Source organism: Mastomys coucha, unplaced genomic scaffold, assembly GCF_008632895.1.
Source record: "Mastomys coucha isolate ucsf_1 unplaced genomic scaffold, UCSF_Mcou_1 pScaffold16, whole genome shotgun sequence".
NCBI classification, from domain to species: domain Eukaryota; kingdom Metazoa; phylum Chordata; class Mammalia; order Rodentia; family Muridae; genus Mastomys; species Mastomys coucha.
The window spans coordinates 105,776,273-105,801,678 of record NW_022196898.1 but is presented as its reverse complement, the minus strand read 5'-3'; the positions used below and the strand labels follow the sequence as shown (position 1 = coordinate 105,801,678).

The window sequence follows — 25,406 nt, the reverse complement described above, 5'->3', positions numbered from 1 at the left end:
CCTTTCAGTTGGGTATCAGAATTGAAAGGGTGGTTCCTAGCTGGTTCATCTCAGAAGATGAGATTACCCCTCCCCCAACTGTTAACAGAGCTACAACTTCCTAGAGCCCTCTGTCTGGAATATGCTTCTGTGCTTTCTAAGGTGCTGTCTCTGGGGGAGAGGCTTCAGCCTTATGCATTTCAGGCTACTTACTCTCAAGTTGCAGTTAGCAGCCCTCAGAACTAGTGAGAAGTCGGGGCGGAGGATGACTAGGGAGAATAGAAGAAAGGAGTAAGGGAGACCTTGCTGTTTTTTATAATTTGATTAAATCTTGTTCTGAAAAGTTACTTTTAAAGATAATTTCTAAGGATAAAAGCATGATCAATACCAAGGAAGTTACCAGTTTCATTTCTGAAAACTTATGGACACAGGGATCAAAGGGACAGTTGACATGTATAAAGTAAGATACCCAAGTAGAAAAGCCACTGTGTTTCAAATGAAAAGGAGCTGTATGTTTATGCTATGTACATGTTATATATTTTACATATAAGTAGTGTCTATATTCATAATTATCACTCATATATCTAAAGCGCTCATTTCCAAGTAACATGTTGTTCCTTACAGCCCATAGAATGATTTATTACAGCTGTACTTTAGGTTTCAAATAGTGAGTTTACACAGTATTCAGCAAAGCCAAAGTAAAAGAATAAATGGCAGGTGGCAGGCAAACAGTAGAGGCAGATGACACATGCAGCATACAGAAACAGCAAACAGAAGTAAAAGCCATCAAATCAGGCACTTACAACATCCAGTGGAAATACAGAGAGAGAAAGCAAAGGTAACATAGTCAAACGAGGAGCTTACATCATCCCACAGAAATCAACAGAGGAACCAATTTCCTCCTTACCCTTCCCTGGGCCAGAATTGCTATAATCTGGCTGCTTTCAAGGATGCCATGTTTTTAACTGAGATATTTCCTGTTCTCCCTTATCCCTGTCACAGAAAGGAGCCATCCAGCCCCAGGATGGGAAGTTTGAAATAAACATGCTTTAGTCTGAGACAAGGATGGCCTCCTCATCCCAGTGTTCTTCCAGCAAACTTATGTAGCATATGACAATTCACTAACGTAATGTATATTACATGTACTTAATTTTCATGGAAAATCTTTCATTCTTCTTTACTAAGGCTAGTTCATTGACAGATTTGCCTGTAGTACCATGTTCTCCCTCTCTTCATCTTCTGTTTTGATACAGACTATCAATGTCAACACACTGAAAAGAAATAAAAAGCTCAGAAGCAAGTATGACCACAGCCTCCTCTCCTCTCTGATCAGCATATTGTTGACAGAGGGTACTCAACCTCCATTTCAGTAAAATACTATGATGAATTTTCTAGTGCTTTGCAGAAAAAAAAATGCCCTTGTCAGGCATAGATTCCTGAATGGCTTCTTGGTGTTTCTATCAATTCTGATTTTCTATCTGTAATTTATAGTCAGATATTTGTGTTTTATAATTATATTAACTCAAATTCTTATAAATCTTCAATGCATCATGGTTTTGCTGAACATAGTGTCATCCCATTATGGGTTTTCTTTATGGATTAGACATGGTGACAAGCTAGTGTCCCAAGGGAAACCATGTCATTTCCTCTGGCCTTAGAGAGCAACACGTTTTCTCACCAGGTGTCTGACATTCTGCACATAACAACAGCTCATAAACTATGATGTAGTGTAAGTGTACAATTTCTGGCTATCCTTTAAAACATAACACATGAACTCTCCATAGGCTCGTGGAAAGAAAGATTATGAGCTATCACATGAACTACTTAATATTTCTTCTTGACCTTCTTGGTATAATTAAGATTTAAGACTACTAAGGGGATGGTAGGAACATGTAGAGTAAAGGCATATAACCCCTGGAAATCTAAATGACTTTGGGCTCCATGCTCCAGTAAATAGCTGCTTTGAGCCCTGATCCTTTCATTTGCCATGAGATAAAAGCTGCAGAAGCGTACCTAGCATAGCATTTTACAGAGTGATTATCCTGAACCCTGAAAAGAGCAGATGTGTGAGAGTGGCCAATTGCTTTACAGACAGAGCCTGGAATTGTAGTCAGGCCCTCATGGCTTGTTTGAGTTTTCAACTTCCTCTGAACCACATCATTCTTACTTTAAGGAGGATTTGGTATCATTGCCTCTTTAAATCTGAAAATATTGAGTAATTGCTGATCAAATAATGCTTGGAAAATTTGTAGTTAAATATTTATAATAGAGCTTATGATATTTAGATGTGTTAAAAATATGTTGAGTTACATGATTTTTTATTTTCTCTTTAAAAAAATCTATCACAAAGGGATTAATATTAATTTTTATTTTTTTCTTTATTGGAAAAATCTTAATAAAATATAGTGATAAATGATAAAATAACTCTCTTATTTGTAGCAATACTTAATAAAAACTCACAGTCTCTCCTCAATGAAATATTTTTAAAGCTTAGGCATCAAATTATTAAATTTTAAAGATTAACTTTTGCATTTTTAGCTTGGTGGTTTCTTTGACTAAATATTGAACTTAAATAGTAATGAACATGATAAAAACTAACAAATCATTCTGTATCAGGAAATATGTATATTCAAGGTCTGTGTCTTTACTGTCAAACTCAGTCTCCATAGACAGGAAAACTCAGGTTAACATGATGCTAGCCTCCTCCTTCATAGCTTTGGAATGAATGGAATGTCTATAACAGCATGAAGAGTACCACATAGTAACATCACCTGTTCTCAGCATCTTGGAGCAGGAATATACACAGAAAACCTGCATATTAGTTTTGTCCCCATGCTCTCAGATGCTAACCCCATGTTAAGAATCACCAGTGTCTTCACTGAAGCCTGAGCTTTGGCCTGAGTTCCTGTTCCACTCATCCACAGCCAGGTCTCAGATACAGTATCCTCTCCAACTCAGGACCAAAAGTATCTTCACCTCTGCATCCCACACAGAGCACTGCCTACCTTGGAAGTGAGAACTACACATGCTTTTCCTACATGTCCACATCAGTTTCTGTTACCCCTGAGTACCTTCCCTTCTCCTTGTTGCCTCCTCAAGCCCCCATACACTAGCCTCTTCCTCTAGCATCCCCATCCTTATACCTGCACCATTGCAATCTGTCTCTCTATTGTTTCTAGAACTCTCTGAAGTATATCATGACATATATCAATTTGGAAGTGCACCACATTTCACAAGGCAGCCATGCTGAGGTTCTTAGCTGTTCTGCATGGTGAGATTCATTAGCTTCTAACATTTTCTTGATGATTCAAAGCTACCTTGTATATTAAGTCAATGAAGCTTCCTATCACTGAGAAACTCTCTTGACACATCCTTTTTTTGTCTGAAAAATTCAAAAATGTCCTTCAACCATTGCATTGCTTTATCATAAACTTCAATCATGAATTCTGTAACCAGGGTGGAAATTTATACTAGACAGTTTTAAAAGCAAAGTTCACACTTTAAAAATGATCTTATTTTAGTTTTATTCAGAAAACTAGTTTGTCTATTTTATTAAAAATAAAACAAATATTTGGTTGTTAAAATTCACTCGGAAAGGCCCAAGTCGTTTCCTCAACTACATTATAATTCTATTTCTTTCTCTTTAAATTTAACCTTTATTTATAGCCTTAATAGGACTTCTGTTCACATTTAACATTTAATGGCAATCTTCTCTAGCTATAAAATAAATCCTCTTCAAGATTAAAATGAAGCTAATTTGATTGAAAAGCTATAACTCTTATCAACCATTAGCTTTTTAGATTTATATACATTCTAAAAAGATGAGATATAATAATGCCTCTTGGCATGTGGATGGATTAAAAAGCAACAATTGTAGCGTTTTGGAAATAATCAGGGGCACTTTGATAATTTTTATGTTTTAATTGTACTAGAATATTGTTAAGGATATTTTTGGCTACTGCATTTTGCAATGCACTTCTAAATTAAACATCTCTAATAACAAACTTCATTCTACTTAAGTGTTTTATGCAATTTCCAAAAGATAATGGAATCACAATTCTTACACAACGACAATGTTAAAAGGCATGTCTTGAATTATTACATCCATTTAAATAGATGTACATTTTAGAATACATATTTGATTTATAAAAGGAAGTTCTGATGCCTAAATTCTATTTATGAGAAAATGGATGCAAAGCCTTGCTTTCCCATAGCTCATACAGCACCATCAAAACCTGTATGTGGTCACTGCTCCACTCACTGCTCACAGTACTGTCAAAACTTATGTGACTTTCAAGACCATAAGCCTATTTTCACTCACTGTTAGCCTTTAACTCTCTGAAAAGAATCTGTAGGCTGGTGCCTCTCCATCCTCCTGATAAACTCTCACTTCATATAATAAGGAAAGTCTATTAAAAATAGCTGTAGCAGCTTATGTACCAGATATGAGTTAGATTCTCTTTTAGGAAGGATATAACAGTGGGAAGTAGAAGTCATTGCATTTCAGTCACTTACAACTGTGGTGAAGGGAAGCAGATAACAAAATACGACCACCTAAAAAATATACATGGATGCTCTGAAGAAATTGAAAGATTAGAGAATTTTGGTATCTGTGAGTTTGGGGAGAGTTTGGAAACCTCTTTCAATTTTAGATAAACTGTTCATGGGAGACATAAAAAGGTAGAGTTTGTGTTTTGAAATGAGAATGTGAACGATGGAATGTAGAAAAGAGAAGTCATGGAGACCATAAATGTGAAGCTTGAGACATTTATACAACATAAGCTTGATGTGTCAGAAGAGAAAGCCAGAGTACTTTAAGTGTGGTGAGCTTGGGTGAGGAGGTCTAAGAATAGAGGCAAGCAGTGTGTGGAGCAAAATTATGAGAATTTTGTGAGCTGTGTTTCAGAATTAGGATGCAAGCTGTTCTTAACAAGCCACTGAGGCTTCCAGCAAGAGAAATCTGTGGCAGAATATAAGATCCACCAGGACCAACCAGCTGCTCTGTAGAATCATGGAAAACTGACTGAAAGAGAGATGCTGTCAGGAAACCACTGTAGCAGAGAATGTTTGTTTGAAAATTGTCACTGCAGGTAAGGCAGTATCTCTGAAGATGGTAAGCAGGAAGAACTGAGAGCCATGCTGGAATCAGAGGCAGTTTGATAAACAGAATGCTGTAAGAGGGAAAAACAGTAACTAGAGAGGTTCCTTAGTTCAGGTATGACATGGTTCGGGGCAGTTTCTGGATATGGAGAAAACTAGAAGAGGAGCAGGTAGAGAAAAACAAGGTTTTGTGATGTTGGCAAGATGATCAAGCATAAGCAGTTGCAAAAAAAAACAACTATTCAAGGAGGAAGAAATGTAAACCTAAGAGTCATCAGCACATAGCGAAATTTAAAATTAAGGGACTCACTGAAGTTGTCAAAGGAGGGAATATATCATGAGTCTCAGGCCTGAGCTTGGAACACATCGTTTTTTTATTGTTTGAGCATTGAAGACAAGCCTATAAAATACCCTAAAGGTAGAGACCAAAAATTTTAAAAAGAAAAAAACATACAGGAAATGCAGCAGAAATCCAAAAAAAAAAAAAAAAAGACAAGTGAGAGAAGAGTGAGCTGTACCCATCCTTGATGAGAAGTCAAGTAAGATGGGAAGAGAAAGCTGCAGATCAGCCTCAGCTAGATGGGTCATCAATAGATCAATGGGAGCTATTTCAGGAGTGCACTGTGATCAGCTCATCAGAGTGGTTGGAGAGTACAGATTAGCAGAAAGTGAGTACAGAGAATTCTTTCAGGCTTAACTGCAAAACCAAGCCGTGAGGTGTAACTGGATAAGGACAGTCTCATGAATCAAAGTGTCCTTACAAGCTAGTGGGAATCATCCTGCAGAAAGGAAAAAGGGATGCAGGAGAAAGTTAAGGTGATTGTAAGAACAGAAGCTTGAAAAATGAAAGGAATTGAATGTAGTAGAAATAAGGGAGTGGTATAAATATATCCCCAAGAAGACTAAAAGCTGTACATAGAAGAACTGTAACTTTTTATTTATTTGTTTATTCATTTATTCATTCATTCATTTTCTTTCTTTCCATATTGGGTGCCATGTGAGAGTTCCCAAAGAACTTTTGCTACATGAAAGCAGGTGCCATGACTTGAAGTAAGTACCACTGTGCATCTAGTCATGCCAAGTAGCTGGGCACATAGCCAACGCTAACAGTTTTTAAAGACAGTAAGTTAGTAGGAAGCTAAGTGCATTAATCTGTCTACCACAAGGGATTTTTGGTGACTGACAGCTTAATAATTCAAATATAATTTACATTCTCTTTATCTCACATCACTTGACAGCCACTGCCCAGGCTTTAGGGAGAGCATACCAGATGTTCATTTTTGTTGCTAACTTTTGTTTTCAAATGTGTTGGCGATGTTATCACATGGCTTAACTGCTGCACCAGAGTAGTACATAGACTTGTTTTTCTTAGGTTAGTTATTCTAGTATGCTCAACTTCAATAATGAAAATAAATATCAAATTTGAGCAGATTCTTTTTTTAATTAATTTATTTTACACCCCGTATTGCATTCCCTGCCCCACCCTCCATCCACCCTCCAACTGCTCCACATCACACACCTCCTCCCCAGCCCCTTGTCTCTATGTGGATGCCCCCACCCCCCAGCGCCACCTGACCTCTAAACTCCCTGGGGCCTCCAGTCTCTTGATGTTTAGGCACATCATCTCTGAATGAACACAGACCCAGAAGTCCTCTACTGTATGTGTGTTGGGGGCCTCATATCAGCTGGTGTGTGCTGTCTGTTTGGTGTTCCAGTGTTTGAGAGATCTTAGGGATCCAGATTAATTGAGACTGCTGGTCCTTCTACAAGATCGCCCTTCTCCTTAGCTTCTTTCAGCCTTCCCCAATTCAACAACAGGAGTCAGCTGCTTCTGTCCATTGGTTGGATGCAAACATCTGCATCTGACTCTTTCAGCTGCTTGTTGGGTCTTCGGAAGGGCAGTCATGATAAACTTCCTTATAAAATACTTGATGGTACATATCCCAAAATGTGAGTTTATGTGACATTCTGCAAAATTCAAATGTGTCCAAAAGAAAGACATGGCAAAGCAGAAAAGGGCACTGTGAGGCCATGTGGCCTCTTATAGATGACCAAACACTTACTTAGGAAGCACACCAGTTAAAGCACTTTGGATCAAAAAACTCATAACGCAACTGTAAATTGCTGCTGAAACCTTTTCCAGAACTTTCTGCAGCTTGCTGAAATGTCATGCTGGGAATGTTGTGAGCCTTTAAGTAATTCATGGTCTGAATGCTATGCTGTAGGCCTGATAAAGCTGATGAGGATTCAGGGTCTATATAAAACTGTAAAAGAAGCCACAGTTGGATGACATTTTGCCAGCTAGGGTTCTCAATAAAATTCAATCCCTCCATTTCTTCTCTTTATGTATAGTAACTGACAAAATTATTTAAATTGGCAGTAAGTTTTCAGATTGTTGTAGAAGGAACATTATAAAAGATTTAGTTCCAGATGAAAGAAATTGTGTATCAACACATAGTGCTGAAAGTGGGAGAGGTCTATGAGCCCAGATGATTCTTCCATTCTGTAGTCATACCAAGAAATCTGAAACCCTCACTACACATCAGTAATCTATATGTTTAAAACTGTTAATCAAATATAACAGCTCAAATTCAACATTAATTTATAAAGTTACCTCCTTTGGTTATCTAATTACTCTAGCTAGAACTTCAAGTACTATATTGAATAGATAGAGAGAGAGGGCAGCCTTGTCAAGTCCCTGATTTTAGTGGCCTAAGCTGAAGCCTTAATATTGGTTAACTCTTATAGGTAGATGAGGAACCAAAAGAAGCTCTGCCAGGCTTGTGACACCAAATGAAAATAAATAATGTCAGTGCCCCTGCTGGCACATAATTGTGCCATGCCCTGGCAAATCTGAGACTCAAAACAGTAATTAAAATGAATAACAATTTTTAAATATTACTTTATGTATATGACTGGCATGGGGTATGGTATGGTATGTGTGTGTGTGTGTGTATGTGTATGTGTGTATATGCATGCACTTGTATGTATGCATAGTACCATAGAGACCAAAAGAGGATGTCAGATCCATGGAACTGGAGTTACAAATGGCTGTGAACCTCTATGGAACCAAACCCTGTTCCTCTGCTGATCCATCTCAACAACACAGAATAAAATTAATTTTGCAAGATAGTTAGAGACTATGAATATCAGAATGTCAACAAAAATGGAAATAAATATTGCATTCCTTAGAGCAACAGAGCTAAATAATACAGAGAAGTAAAGTTCACAGTAAAGGTATAAAATTTATGAAATAAATTATTGTTGATGAGCAAAGAAGATACAAAAATAATGAAAAATATTTCTTATATAAGATTTAATATCTCAAGTGACATTTCCATTTATGAAGTTCAAAATAAGTTCAACTAACTTTTCTTTAAGTTTGCAAAGGCTTTTAATTAAATGAGACAATCTGTGTTCAAGTGAGAAAAAAAACCAAATGATATATGTCAGCTATGAATTTTTAACACATAATATTAATGATAGAGGAGTTACTTTAACATATATAAGAAGACAGTACTCAAAGTTCTTGCCAAATACATATTCATATAAAATAAATGGTAACAGTAAAAACAATGGAAAGACAAAAATAGATCTCAGTGTTTGTAAGGAATTAAAGCGTGACAATGTGAAAGTGTCTCACTTAAGTCAGTGAGAAAGGGTGAACTATTTAGTAAATATACTTGTCACAGTAAGGAGTCCTCTTGATACAAAATTATATGAGACTGCTTCATGCCATGTTGAAAACAGTCACCAGGCATATTTCTTACCAAGAAAAACAAGGCTAAGAAAAGTCTATTATCAGAGTAAATCCTGAACAATGATGATGCAGAGAAGTTATAAACACATGTCAACAAGTTATTGTTGAGGAGCGAAGGGATATTCAGGAACACATCAGATAATATAATCAATAAACTAATGACTCTAAAGCTTCCTGTGTGTATTTTGTACACAATTATAAAACTGCAGAGAAAAAAATATAGTAGAAATATACTGGCTTACTTACTTGGGTCAGATGAGGGCCTATAAAGAGTGGCAAGTGGGTGAAAGACAAATGTAAGATATTTGAATTATTTATAACTACTGAAATATAGATATGGCAAAATCACACAAATTTACAGAAGTCATTCTTTAATTTTGCGTACATCTAAGGCATCGAATCATAGAAATATTGGAAAACTCTTACATTGATGTACTTTAGGTGCAATAAAGAAATATGAATTTTTATAATACACTATAGAATCCACATTTTCAGCAGCAATGGAACTTTTCTGTGATGTTCTTTTAATTTATGGAGCAACTGAATATCCAAACATTGATCAAAGAGCACAACATATCATGGCCTTCTGTCAAATGTCAAATGAGCAAACCTTGTGTGATCCGATAATCACTAAGAGTATCTAGGGTGCTTTCGCTTCTAAAACACAGCATATTCAATTTTGAAATCTGCTGGACACAAAGAATGATTGCACAGGTTCAGTTTACAGAAAACTTGCAGTGAAAATCAGATAGAAAAACAAAAGTGCTGCCAAAAGATCTGACACAGAGTGAGCATAATGCCCCCAGGGGGGATAGACTTACAAATCCAAGCTGTCCTTCAGGAGATGGAGCATTGATCTGTAAGTGGAACCTGCCGGCAGCAGGTGGTTCTAGCTACAATAGCCATACGCCAAAGGCTAATGGGAACTTCGGCTGGCTCCCAGACCAGACACTCTTGCTTTCATGGTTTGCTTCCATGTCTGTGTGTGGTGGGACTGGAATTACAGGTGTTCCTGAAGCTTACAGACAAGTTGTAGCATCAATTACTAAAGTCTAGCTTTCTGGCACCTGTTGAAGAGTTTCTGAGAAGTAGAGCAACTCTCTGAAGTCATATTCCTTGTTGAATGATCTGTGCTGAAATAACATTTCATTGTAATCCCCAGTTCCCATGTATCAAGCAGGATAGTCTCCAGCATGTCTGTACACATGGGAAAACTCTACACATGAATTATCTCTATTTAATTATCTTCAAAAACAACCACAAAAGTTGTTAGGTTTTTTTTTTCATAAAGAACAATTATTGCCCTCATCTGGGAATAAAGAAAACAGTATATATCCCAAGAAAGTATTTTAAAAAGTATTTTCTTGGAGTTGTGAAGCTAGCTCACCAATGAGAAGTACTCTCCTTACAAGCACAAGGACTAATCCAATATCTAATACCTACATTAAAAAGTCAAACATAACAGTGAACTCCTGTAATCTTAGCATTGTGGAAGTGGAAAAAACACCTTGGAACTGCTAGCTAGACAGAAAACCCAACATGAAAAGTTCTGGGCCACTGACAGATCCTCGAGGGGAGAGGATAGAGAGAGAGAGAGAGAGAGAGAGAGAGAGAGAGAGAGAGAGAGAGGAAGATAGGAAGAGAGAGGGATGGAGGGACAGGGAGGGACAGGGAGAGAGAGAAAGGATATTTTAAGAGTCATAAGGTTGTATTCTCTATCTATGACAGGGAGTTACACCCTTGAAATCTCAACAATGTAGTCACTTAAACAAGACAAGTAAAATCACCAGTGTATATGCCAATGTAGATGGAGAAAATCTCACAAGACTACACCCATACATGAAGAGCTATCAGCAACTAATGACTGCTGAGAAAGGAAGACTGTTTTGTTTAGGGGACAACCACCTTGATGGGTTATCGAATCATGAGTGGTCAACACACACACACACATGCACACAATGGACTCATCTGGTAGGGGTGTGTGTTTGTATGTGTGTGTGTTGTGTCAGTAAATAATTCAAGAAGTCATGAATTTGAGGAGTTAGGGTACAAAGGACACTGAACAGAAACAGAAGCATGTTCAGCAAGTAGAAAGTGTATCCCAACAAGTTCACTGGGAAAATTAGCAGAGTAAGAGTTCATAACATGGTGGTTACTTCTTTCAGGGCTATCCCCTCAGTAGCCACACTCTGGAGAGTCTCCACTTTAAGTACAATACCTCACAGGAGCTCTGAAATTGGACTGAGACAGTTGGGCTCATCCTATGCATCACTGTCTTCATTTTGTCTAGCATTTCCAGGCTCAACTAATAGAAATAACATTTTCTAGAGCCTGTGAATCATCTCAGCCCTATTTCTTACTCCCACATTAGTCAGTCAAAAAGCTCTGTCAAATCTGTCTAACTTGCTTATTCATTTCCTTCTGTCTGGAACGCTCTGCCACCTTTTTATCATTCAAATCTCAAATCAAATGCCATTTACCCTAAAAGGTCTTTAGTGGTCTTGAAATATAAATTAGCCCCTCCTATCACTGGAATTTTCCAAGCACACATTTATAATTTCTGTGTTAACATAGATGATTGGCTCAGATTTCTCCATGAGAGAAATCCCAGCTTGTTCACCACTCTATACTTACTGCATCATAGACTGGCCAGTGTATGTAGCCTTCAAGTTCATTCAAATATGAGATCCACTCAGCAACTGCTTATTGTCCATTTCCATAGAAGACACTGACTCCATGCAGAAGATAGAAGGATGGATAAAATAAACTCAATCTTTCACCTCAGGGCAGCAACACTAACATGAAATTAATATGTAGAGGTAATTATCTAATAACCACACAGCAAAATATCAAATTACAACCATAAGTAGTATATCTTATTTTACCTTTTCTAAATGTCCATTGCCTGTGCTTTAGTTCAATTTGTCATCAGAATCACCCATTTCCTGTCCTCTGCTCATTTTGAATCTTTCAAACACTGGTAACCAACACTTAAACCCCTAAATCTATTCTGTTATTTTTGTTAAGAACAGCAGCTATCCATACTAGTCAAGGCAATATGGCAATTATACCACCACACGAAAAAAGACACTTTGAAAAGTTTTCTACTACCATTGAAATGTACTCAAAACAAAATGTATAAGCATTTCATAATCAGTGAGAGACTTGAAAATGTGAATAATGAATTACTTAGGGGCTTCTTTTCACTATGTAAGGAATAGAAGCAACATTGTTTTGTGTGCTAAAAAATACTCAAGTGTTTATGGCAACCTATAAGGTCTAATGAAGGCCAGAAATTGATATGCCCTTTTAATGTCTTAGGAATGCTGACTTGTTAGAGAAGGAGAGGAGAGAATGGATGAAAAGGTTAATTGGCCCTTGACCAAATGTCAGCATTAATTTTCAATCAAAATGTTGTTTGTGTCATTAGCCATTGAGGATGGAATGAGTATATAACAAAAGTGTGAAAATAGGATGAATCTAGTAATTTCACCTGTGGATATCCTAGCTGACAGGAACTGTATCACCCCACCTCCAATGACCCAGGGAAACCAACTCGCTTTGCCACAAAAGGGCATATGGAGTAGCATTGCAGTCTTACACTACAGTCATGATGTTAGCAAAGGCTTTAGCTGACCAGCTATAGAATATGTACCAAGAGTTCTGCAAGTATTCATTAAATACCTGCTTCGTTCCATGCATAGGGCTTCATGGAGTCTAATTGTTGGAAGCAAAAGCTAAGAATTGCTGGTGGAAGGGCATCAACACTAATAGGTATAAGATTGCTCCAGGCAAGGAGCTATGGGCCTGCAGAGCATAAGGATAAGCTGGGCACTGAAAATAACACAGGGAGACAGAGCTAACAAACCCATACTATATATCTCAGGGGTGAACAGGCAATCAACTGTGACCATGACAACTTCAGACTCACTGGGAGTAATGGAGAAGGGAGATTGCCTGGATGTTATTACCTGATAGAAAAGCAGCTTTGAGTAAATGAAAATTTTAAAGAGAAATGAATGTCTGAAGGCAACCATCTAACTATCAATAGTAAACTGATACACATTCCCTAAGACAGTCGTTCTCAACTTGCAAAATAATGAAACTTAAGATAAACTCAAGAGGGAACTGCAGCTTCAACTGTGTTGTTATTTCTAGCACTGTGGTATTGGGATAGAAAGATTACTCAAGACCACTACTAGTCATGGTTGGTTGTATTGGTTTGGTTTGGTTCTGTTTTGTTTGTGGTTTATTTGGGTTGTTTGTTTGCTTGTTTGTTTGTTTTCATCAGAGGGTCTGAAAAGGAAAAAAAGACAAATGATAAAACATGAGAAAAAGAATCTCAGCTCTGCTTTCTCTCACCCAAGATCACAGATGCCTTCTTTAGAAGCAGTGGTTTCCCAAGAATACAGAGTTTTCATGCCAGAGAGAAGACAGTAAGGTCAGCAGCTGCAGCTTAATGCTGGAGGGAAGAATGTGCTCTCCAATATTGCACAGCAACAGCTCTGTGATGGACACACAAAACCCAAATGTTAATAAAAAATTAAATAGGCTCTAATGTCAGGCAGACTTTCCAAACATGCACCCTCTGATTCAAGGGTTGTTTATCACATTCTACTCATGAAACATATGTCTTAATATGACACAATTATCATCAGCAGGCCCAGGAAATAAAAACACAAGAACACTCTTGGAACTCATAATCAAACTCTAACAATAACCAGACTTCATGATGCTGTTATTCATGGCAAAGTTTCTTTCAATTAGCTTTGAAATTAATTGTTTACCATAGAATGTCAACTCTACATCCACACTCCTTTGGTAATTGCTGTCTACTGTCAAGGCATTATTAAGCTCCCATGTTAAAACTGATGACTATTTCAGACTGTAGGACTTATTCTTAGAGCAATAATGCTCTTAGCAATGTCTTTATTGTTTTTGCCAATAATTATAATTGACTAAAACCCAAAAAGTTTATACATGAAGGGCACAATAGGAGTAATATGTCACTTTTTCAAACTCCTTGAGACACTGGTATGTAATAGTTTAGCAATGATTTGAGAATTTTTCAAATGCATATTTACTTTAGTTCTAATGCGAAATACATTGCAGATTTTTTGTTCTTTTGTCTTTTGGCTTTAATTTTGAATGTACAATGAATAACAATGAATAATTGGTCAGTATAGGTGGTGACATCTAGTACATATACTGTCCTGAGTACAGGGTCCCCAATGAAGGAGTTAGAGAGAGGACCCAAGGAGCTGAAGGGTTTGCAGCCCCTTAGCACAAACAACAATATGAACTAACTAGTACCCTCAGAGCTCCCAGGGACTAAAATTCCAACCAAAGAGTACACATGGGGGGACTCATGGCTCCAGCAGCATGTGTATAGCAGAAGATGGCCAAGTTGGTCATCAGTGGGAGGAGAGGTCCTTGGCCCTGGGAAGGTTCTATGCCCCAGTGTATGGGAATGCCAGGGCCAGGAATTGGGAGAAGGTGGGATGGTGAGCAGGGGGAGCGGGGAGGGAACAGGGGATTGTTTTAGTTTGCGGGTTTTTTATTTTATTTTTTTTCTTACTTTATTTTCTTTTTCTTTTTTCTTTTGGAGGGGAACCTGGGAAAGGAGATATTGTAAATAAAAAAAACACCTAATTAAAAAATAGATATTAAGAAAAAGTAAAAAAAAAAAAAAAGAACCTTGGTTTTGAAGAAACTAAGATCTACTGCAGAGCTCTAAGCTGAGGAATGAAAAATTATAGTAATATTCAAATTACAAGACAAAGTTGAGAGAGAGAGAGTATGTGTGTGTCTTTAGGAGTCTGAAGAAGTAATTAACATCAATGCAGTGAAGTGGATAAAACACAAGACATGCTTAGAAAAAAGTCAAACACATTAGTGGATAACTATATTAGAATCATGCAAGAGTGAAGGAAAGGGTAATAAAGGGAGACTGTTTTCTATGTGGGTGAATTCAGTTTTTAGTGAATTGTTCTCAAAGCATTGTAAATAGTAGTTTAAGGTTGGGGAAATACAGGGAAAAGAAGAGATCTTTTTGAACTTGTTAAGCTTTATTGATATCACCAAGAGGCAAATATGTGCCCTAGAATCCAGTCTGATGACTCAGGGGGCAGGGGGGTCTGCAGGGGTGGTTTCTGTGCAGCCACTTTCCTGAGTTTGCAGAGAATGATACCTTCCCTCTGTCACTGTGTAGTCTTTCTTTGTATGTGTGTGGGGGAGGGGTATGTGTGTGTGTGTGTGTGTGTATCCAAAACTTCTCATTTTATAAGCATAACTGTAGTACTGCATTAAGGTAGCTCCATTTTTAATTAATGACTTTTAAAAACCAGCCAAATTTTATGGGTGCTAGAAATTAAGATATCTAATTAACCATTTATCACAGAGTGCATATCATGTGTGTTCTTTTGTGATTGGGTTACTTCACTCAGGATGATATTCTCCAGATCCATCCATTTCCCTAAGAATTTCATAATTTCATTGTTTTTAATAACTGAGTAGTACTCCATTGTGTACATGTACCACAATTTCTGTATTCCTCTGTTGAGGGACATCTGGGTTGTTTCCAGTTTCTGGCTATTATAAATAAGGCTGCTATGAACATGGTGGAGCACGTGTCCTTATTACATGTTGGAACATCTTCTGGGTATATGCTCAGGAGTGGTATAGCTGTGTCCTCCGGTAGAACTATGTCCAGTTTCTGGAGGAACCGCCAAACTGATTTCCAGAGTGGTTGTACCAGCTTGTAATCCCACCAGCAATGAAGGAGTGTTCCTCTTTCTCCACAGCCTCTCTAGCATCTGCTGTCACCTGAGTTTTTTATCCTAGCCAATCTGACTAGGATGAGGTGGAATCTCAGAGTTTTGATTTGCATTTCCCTGATGACTAAGGATATTGAACATTTCTTTAGGTACTTCACAGCCATTTGGTATTCCTCAGTTGAGAATTCTTTGTTTAGCTCTGTGCCCCATTTTTAATGGGGTTTGTTTGGTTCTCTGGAGTCTAACTTCTTGAGTTCTTTGTATACATTGGATATTAGCCCTCTATCAGATATAGGATTGGTAAAGATCTTTTCCCAATTTGTTGGTTGCCGTTTTTATCCCACAAGTTCGGAATACAGGAAAAACAACCCACAAACCACAAAAAACTCAAGAAGAAGGAAGACCAAAATGTGGACATTTCATTCCTTCTTAAAAAGCAGAACAAAATACCCATGGAAGGAGTTGCAGAGACTAACTATGGAGCAGAAACTGAAGGAAGGACAAGCCAGCCTAATATAGCTGTCTCCTGAGAGGCTCTGACAGTACCTGACTAATACAGATGTAGAGGCTCACAGCCACCCATTGAACTGAGTACAGGGTCCCCAATGAAGGAGTTAGAGAAAGGACGAAAGGAGCTGAAGGGTTTGCAGCCCCTTAGGATGAACAACAATATGAACTAACTAGTACCCTCAGAGCTCCCAGGGACTCAACCATCAACCAAGGACTATACATGGTGGGGCTGATTGTTCTGGCAGCATGTGTATAGTAGAGGATTGCGAGTCGATCATCAATGGGAGGAGAGGCCTTTGGCCCTGTGAAGATTCTGTGCCCCAGTATAGGGGAATGCCAGGGCCATTAAGTGGGAGAGGGTCGGGTAGCAAGCATGGGGAGAGGGGAGGCAACAGGGGTTTGTTCTTGTTGTTTTTGTTTTTGTTAGTTTGTTTTTTGGAGGGGAAACTGGGAAAGGAGAAATCATATGACATGTAAATAAAGAAAATATCTAATAAAAAATTTTAAAAAGATATCTAATTAAGATATCATTTTTAGGAGATTCAACTCAGTCCATACAAAAATGATGAGTCCACATTCCTTTTGACAATTGTATGGAACATGAATTCAAGAAAGAATTAGATTAGCAGGTTATTATAGCAAGCCAGGTAAAAAATTAGTCTAAGGTTTAAATCTGTGACAACAGAGACGTACTGAAAAGAACCAACTCCTCAAATATTTAAGAAATAAAATTGATAAAATTAACCTTTAAGAGACAGAAAAAAAGCCATGAGTGAAATGATACTGTTACATGAAGAGAGAATCAGCGCTCAGTGTAAAGAGATTAATCAGTGTTGAAAATAAGTGCCTTCCAATGGAAAAGCCTGAGGTGTTGGCTGGAGAAGGAGTTGTAATGATTTGTGGATACTGACACCTCACAGTGATGCCCCAGGCTTTTTTGTACTAGACACAGGTAAAGGATGGCATGGGATGTGTTATGATTTTAGCATCACAGGAGACTGAAGAAAGCATCATATCTTTTCTACACATCAAGCATATTGTAGCCCAGAAAAGTCATATGCCTTGCCTAAGGTTGGCCCAAGAAGAGCAGATGTGGGATCCAGCCTAGAATTTCTTTCACCTCAACAAAAAAATTTAGATCAATTAAACCAAATCTATGGGTAGAGACTCTTTAGATTGAAAAAGAGAATGGTTAGTGAACTGAAATAGGTCATGAAACGCCACACACTGATAACCTCAGCACTCAATGGCTGAGGTAGATGGATTACTGTGTGTTTTGGGCTAGCCTGAGATTGATCAAAGACAGCATGGCTACTTACCAAAACTCTTTCCCCTAAACACAACACCAAGCAAAAGAGACCAAGAAAAGGGATAGATGATTCCTTTAGAAGACAGCCATTGCCAATACCCTTCACTCTCTAACATTGAATTCACTACCTATATATGGTGCACGCTCAATGAACAAGAGATAAATGTTCTCTTGTGATAGCTGTCTTGTAGACATATAAATATTCTGATGGGAAGCAGCGGGACATAAATCGCCTATAGCCTCAGAGTCTAGAGCTGGTTGAGAGGCTGGCACTAAAGAGAAATACAAGGGAAGCCAGAAGACAATGTCCTTCCAAGAGGAGGTAAACATAAACTAGGATGAGAACACAAATAAGGAAGAGAATTTCCTCTGGTGTTGAACCAAATGAGTGTAGTTAAGAGACAAGTGTTCAAGGAAAGCAGGTCCCTCCTAGACACCCAATCTAAGTTGCTTACTTCAAAACTTCAGTCAAACCCTATACCTGGAATTCTCTCTTTTTGCTGTTTCATGAATGATTTTTAAGGAAAAGGGAGAGCTAAAGTAGAATTCATTGTTGCTCAACAGGTCTTGCATTCACTCTGTCCCTTTCCTTACTGTTTAACTCACTCACCCCTTATTCTAGAGGCACTTGCTGAACAATCTCCTAGTTACCTATTAATCTCATTTTGATAGTTGCAATATCTGAAACGTTACCATGGAAATTTTAGAATAAAAGTATTTTAAAACTTAATTTAGCTTGGATATACTTGTATTCACTTAATTCATCCTCTTAAATTTCTTAAGCTACATTTTTTCTTTTTTATATTTTCTTGACTTTCGGCTAAAAACTACCAGGCAAAGTAGTCCACTCTATTATAAAAAAGCAAACTCATGGTTTAATGAGATTTATTTATCTCATGTGTCTAATGACATATGGGTTGGGAAAATTGGGTAATATATATTAAGAATAAAATGTTGCTTGCCTAAGTTGTATTTACATCTGCAATACAACTCATATACCTAAGGCTCACAGATCATAGAGGAAGTAGGTCAGAAAGATTGTGTCAGAGGAACAATGAGTTTGTTGAGATATTTCATGTTAGAGAAATGTTAGAGAAGCTATGTCCATGAAATCTCACCAACATAGCTGCCTATATAGACCTGAACAATGGGGACACTAGTGGACATGCAAACATTGAAGGGAAAAAGCTCATGTGCTTTCAGCGTTAGTCTAAGAGCTACAGGCAACTAGGAAATGCTAAGAGTGGGGTAAATGGTCTTCCTAGGGATTAGTCCCTAGTGAATTAGCCAATATCAAGTTGTTAGCTCTGAAACCACATATATAACAATAATATTATATGAACTGAACATGTAGTATTTTTATATTTAGGAATGTGTGTGTACATGTGTGTATATGTGTGTGTTTGTGTGTGTGTGCGTGTGTTTAAAATAACAATAAAAAAAGAGACCATAAATTTGAGAGAGAACCAAGGAGGTGGGGATCAATGGGAAGGGTTGGAGGGAAAAAATAGAGTGGGGGTGTTATGATTATATCTTAATTTTAAAACTTATTTTTTTAATATTTTAAAAAACAAATTTATCTAGTTATGGTTTTTAAAAATGATGTGTACTTATGCCAAACTTCAAGGTCAAAAAAATATAAATATAATTCTTTAAGGTTTAGCTGGTGCTTAAGTTTGGCTTCTTCAATAGTGAAATGAGAATAATATTATTAATGAAAAATATATTAACAACTTGTTGGACATTTTCATTCTTTAGTCATATATGACTGATGAAAGAAACAAATGATCAGACAGAAATCTGAGACAAGATACCAAACATGATTTTTTTAACTGTAACTAGCATGTTGCCTACTTCCAAATCATCTGAAGAAAATACAAAAGGAGCATGGGTGTGTTCAACTTAAGCTTGACTTGAGTTTTCTATTTTGATTCACTTATGACTTATAAAATTCAATCATTGAGCAGTGTGTAGTTATATTTAAGAATATATATATATAGCAACTGATAAAGAAACATACTCCGTGAATTTGAGAGATAGCAAGGTGAGTAATTGGGAAAGATTGGAGAGAAAAAAAAAGGAAAGATATGGTGGAATTATATTTTAATTTTCAAAGAATTTTTAAATACAGTCATATATGGCAAATCTAGGAATACATTATTTTACTATAACATTGTGTACATGCTCTTTTGTCTTTTATAACAAAATAAAAATGCAAATCAATAGGTAAACATTTTCATATCGACCTAAAAATAAACATTTTTAAATGATGCTTTATTATGCCTAAAAACAAAGAAATAAAGCCAAATTTATATCAAAATCTGAATACAAAATATACTCACCATGAATGTACATTGGCTGTCAAACACACACAAGAATGTATTGCTTTGGTGTGCAATCCTAGTGCACTTTAACTTTTAAACCATTTTACAAGTTCTACTGTAATTCATAATCATATAAATTTGTACATTCTTGCCTTCTAAAGTGAAAATACTTGAAGATTAGTGTGCATTAATTTTAGATGTTCATAAAAATACTATAAAGAAATATTACATTTTCATCTTTAATTGAAATTTCAAAAGTTCTTTTACTGTGAAGAGAAACTTCTAATGTAGCTTAAGGTATTTGTCCATTATTTAATAATTTGTATAGCTATAATTGCATTTATCTGAGGGGTTGTAATTTGCATTGTGCTTTGTTACTTTAGCATATCCACTTTTTAAATTATTTGATTTAATAAAAGTGTAGCACTTATTACAAATAAAATATAAAACATCAAAGATATGAACAAAACAATGTATCAGCCATTCATTGAAATCTGAGACTGATAGCCTTCCTGGAAGTAAAGTGTAAAGGAAATCAAGAAATGGTTTGATTGACTGACTCACAATGGCTTCTATGACAAATTCTGCTCAATGAACATCTGTCATAATTTGTGCTCATCTGTCACTCTTCCATGCATGAAATGTAATGGATCCAGTACAAGTGCCTGTGTAAAAATGCCAGATTTTGAAAATGGTTTCTTTACTTAATAACCATGATGTACTATGGCTTCCAGAGATAGTAAATATTCTTGTAAATGATTTTGTTTTGATATATTAACAATATTTCATTCAAATCTAAACCTTTTTCAGAACACAAGGTGTACATATTTTATTAAAACATGAAGCCATCAAAATTAGTTAACATTTATTTAAAAAGAAAACTAAGTGCTTGTTTCAAATCCAATATAATCTTCTAATCAGAAATTTGTCTTAATATATGCCCCCCAGACTGTCCTCAAATTTACCATTATTCTACCTTAGACTTACAAGTATGAGGATTATAGTTATGTGCTACCAGGCATATAGTCAAAACGTTCTCTTAATGTTATGAAATGTATTGCTCTACAGAGGCATGCATATATAGAGAGATTGGATGGATGGATGGATGGATGGACATACAGATAGATGATAGATAGATAGATAGATAGATAGATAGATAGATAGATAGATAGATAGATGGGTAGGGATAGATAGATAGATAGATGGATAAAAGATAAATGGATAGATGGATGGATGGATGGATGGATGGATGGATGGATGGATGGATGGATGGATGGATGGACAGATGGATGAGTGGATGGACAGATGGACAGACAGACAGACAAACTGACAGATAGACCACGGGTATCTTTGGTTTTTCTTACATAAAAGCTTTTTCTAAAAAGCTCATTAATATTAAACAGATGTATTCAGCATTGATGAGGATGTATGAAGATAATGACTCTTGCCTAGTGGGAACAGCATCTACTACCTTTTGTTGTGTTACAGAACAACTTGATTATGCGTGCACAGGTAGTCTCAGAAATTTCAGCATGGAATTTACTCTAAAGAATGGCTTAATACACTGATTATCCAGTGACAGTGACATCTACTATTCTCTATAAGGGAAGGAAGCATGAATAAGTTCTGCATTTAGTCACTTCATTAAGTCTCATTACTAATATTTTCCCTAATCTTAGACTTGTTCTTCCATCCAATATCTTCTTCAAGTCCCATTTAAATGCAATCAATTTAAAACTAGTTGGCATTCTGCCTCCCTGTCATATTGACCAACTGGTAGTTACTGTAGTCACCTTCTGCCTCGGGAGTTCCATCTTTTGGGCATTGAAATTGATTTTTCTCATCTTAGCATCTGAAGATCCCGAGTGTTCCCCTTGCCCAGTCGCCTGAGACTGTACAGTGGCACCTACAGATGAGGAGGAGGCGGCAGCAGCAGGAGCTTCGGCACCAGTAGACTTTGGAGAGGTAGTTCTCCCAAATCCTGTTATGAAACCAAACATTTATGGTGTGCTACCTGCCAACAGGGGCAGCCTTCTTACTGCCTCTCTCTACACAATGTTTGGTCTTTGTTAAAATTTAACGGTAATATTCTGAGAGATCTAATTTTTCTCCAAGTGTATTCTGTTGCCATCACTTGCAGTAAATATGAAATTTTATCAGTTGCAGGAGCCCACAAACCCCAACCTTCATCAACTTTATTTTCCTGTGTGTTGTGTAAGGCTGCTGTTGCATATGATTTGACTATCTTAAAATAGATTAAGCTATCATTTGAGAGCTGTCTAATCCATCAAATTCTTCAGAGACAGAATGTGCCCAGTGTTCCTGCCTGATGTTCCATTGTGAGCTTATTTTGCACAGTGACAGATTCCCAAGTGGGAATCATCCCATAATTCCTATTTCTTACATATAGTTAGAAATAAGACATTTGTTATTGAAGCCTTGAAAAACATGCTGTCTATCAAACAGGGATCTTCATGATGTATCTATCAGGTCATTCCTTTTGGGAAGAAGGACAAAGAAAGGAATTATACCCATTTTGTTGAAGATATTGCTTGGCCAAATACCATTAGAAGGATCTTTCTATTACAAATGGGATGCACTGAATTTAAAGCTTGTCCACTATTGGTTCTATTTCGTTTTACTGTCTAGGAAATAGCAAAATCTGACACTTTATTAAAAATTTATGCTATAGAACCAAAATGAATCTTTCTGAATTTTCTGGGCTTGTCGTGTACATTCTACTATGGCAAATACACAAAATATGAAAGTGCTCTAGACTGCAAGGTCATTTGTATAAATCTCACATGCACATAAAAGTGGATTTTGATTCCTTTGTTAAAATTATATATAGCTTTGTTTTTCTATGAGTACTTATGAATGTGTTTGTAAAGTTCCTCAATGTGTACAGCATTATTTTCAGCAGGTTGTGCTGTATGCTGACTTCTGTCATTTTCACATAATTGCACATATATCTCCGAAACAATTTTCTAAAAGCATGTGCTATTCTAAGAAGTTAAGCCATCATTCTTTTTTTTTCTTTTGGTTTTTTAAGACAGGGTTTCTCTGTGTAGTCCTGGCTGTCCTGGAACTAACTCTGTAGACCAGGCTGGCCTCGAACTCAGAAATCCACCTGCCTCTGCCTCCCAAGTGCTGGGATTAAAGGAGTGCGCCACCACCGCCCCCAAGCCTTCATTCTTTATCACTTCTTTAATATAAATTGTAAGCTCTTGGTATGGTTATATAATGTGTTCTTATGAATTTTCAATGCTCTCCAAATATCACCAATATTCAGCTTCCTAAAATTTATTTTTAAAATAATGAAGAGCACTTGCCATGAAAGTACTTTTTAAAAAAAAGAAAGAAAAGAAAAGAAAAGAAACGTCACTCTTCTGTTTCCATGATGTCCCAAGGAAGTCACTGAATTTCCCACTGTCAAAGCTTAAAATCTAATAAAGCTGCAACTGCATTGGCAGCTGCATCCAGATGGTGGGAAAATTACTTTGTAGACATATCCTTAATGTAGTAAGCCAGGCTACTCTCTGATTTCATGGGAACACATAATCACTATAATTATATATAAAGATTATTGAACAGAAATCAGTGACTGAGGTAACTATTATCTGAGCCAAGACAGTTTAGCTCTTTGGCCTGTTTAAAACTGACCTGGAGGAGTGAATGAATCAGGACTCAAGATCATGTCACAGCCTCTGACCTGTGTTTGCCATGACCAGTGTATGCCACTGTGAGCACCTCAGCAGGTGTCAGCAGTCCTAAATCCATCTGTTTGTGTCAATCTACTTGAACAAGACAATAAATATGCTTATCTTATAAAATACATTTTAATGGTAATATTTGATTTTTAAAACTAGATAAAATAATAAGAAAATGAACTGTATTAATAGTATACATTTACTGTCATTAAAACATTTAGTAAATCATACTTTAGAAATGTATTTTTATTATTCTTTTTTTTTATTGCTCAGTTGTGGGTCTTTGCTGGCCATTATAAGTTATTGGCATATTGTTTTTTTTATTTTTTTAACTTTTATTGCATTATGATGAGAAAAGTTACATAATTTCAATTTATCTGAATTTGTTAATATTTAAAAACATATTTTAAGTTAATTGAATTAAATCACAGTCTTGTTTTCCTTTTGTACTCCAACTCCTCCCAGAGACCCCCCTTCAATACCTACAATATCTTTTTTTGTCATGTCCCTTAAAATTTATAAAATATTATAACAATAAAAATGAGTATTATAAAAGTTGTTTGATATAAAACAACAATCAATTTAATAGTCTTATGTAGATGCTTGTTTACAATAATACAGAAAATACATACATTTTTCTCAATATAAATGTTAAATAACTCCAAACATATTAACTGTATATTTCAAAATAATATATCACTACTAGTATTTTCTTAAATGAACATAAATATATAAAGTCTTTTTTGTTTGTTTGTTTGTTTTATATTTAGTAGAGTTTAAAATCTTGGCTCTTACTGTGGTACAAGCCCAAAATAAGAACAATTTTTAGACATTGGATTTTATTGTAATAAGGCTGTGCTTCAATGACCCTCACATCACCAAAAGATTTTACCTCCATCGTAACTGAGAGTTGACAGTTCTGCTGCGCCGAGGAATGAATTGTAGGCATGATTTTTGGATACAGACTTCTTCCTCCTATGGTCAAAACTATTTGACTTGAGTGAGTGATTTTATTCTCAGCCCACAGAGAACAGGTTACATTCATTTAAGAAATGGTGTGTGTATTAAGATGGTCTATCCATAAAGTCATTCACCAACTGTTTCAATGAACAATGGTTCTGCTTGGAGGGTGGCACAGATATTAGGTGCAGGTAAGAATCTAGTTCATTAGCTGTCATAATTTGGAAAAGCATTCATCTCAGAGAAAGAGTAACTTATAAAGTCCTCTTCTTCAAACTTGATACAAGAGCTACAAATGTCAAGCAAAGCATTCAGTCTCACTCTTTGTTGTTCTCTTTCCTACATACCACCTTCCAAGATAATTGTCTATGTCTCCCTTGGGTATATAAATACTTTTGAAATATATAAGTTGTTCTGAAAACCATAGTATAGTGTAAAAACATGAAATAAACAACACTACTAATGGAGAGGCTGAGATAGGAGAAGCAAGATTTCAAGATCCTTATGTTGTACACAGCCAGACACTGTCACAAACAAACAAGCTGAAAGTGTATATGGGTTGTACAATATTGGACCTATTTCTCCAATTACCAAATTAGAGAGACCATTGGATGACAATCAACAAATTTCTAATTCCTCATATTTTTGGATTTCAATCAATTAGGATATGTTGGTAATATTAATTTTCATATTAAGATATTAAGAAAAGGTAATTATCACTTCCTGTTGTTTTTGTTGTAAGAGGTGGAATTAGATTTGTGTGGATTTGTTGAAACATTGTTTTCTTGCTTCTTCTAGGGTGTAGTTTTGCTCCTTATGTTGATGTTTTCCATCCATTATCCTTTATAGGGCTGGATTAGTGGAAAGATGTTGTGTAAATTTTGTTTTGTCATGGAATATCGTGTTTTCCCCATCTATGGTAATTGAGAGTTTTGCTGGGTATATTAGCCTGGGCTGGCATTTGTGTTCTTGTAGGGT

General features: G+C 36.4%; 1 protein-coding gene across 16 annotated transcripts in view; it reads left to right on the top strand.

The window, feature by feature from the left end:
• Lrrc7 (leucine rich repeat containing 7) overlaps positions 1-25,406 on the top strand; it is a 483,929-nt gene that overhangs the window by 286,478 nt on the left and 172,045 nt on the right. The window contains exons 1-2 of one of the 16 annotated variants that reach the window (XM_031375989.1): positions 1,696-6,129; positions 21,608-21,723. The exons of 14 other annotated variants lie outside the window; for them this stretch is intronic. Coding sequence is in view for 1 of the 2 variants with exons in the window: in XM_031375994.1 (XP_031231854.1) it covers positions 21,608-21,614 (7 nt within the window). In the remaining variant the exon portion in view is untranslated. Of the gene's footprint in view, positions 1-1,695; positions 6,130-21,607; positions 21,724-25,406 lie in introns of those variants that run through there. One more of the 16 variants, XM_031375994.1, reaches the window with a different exon arrangement.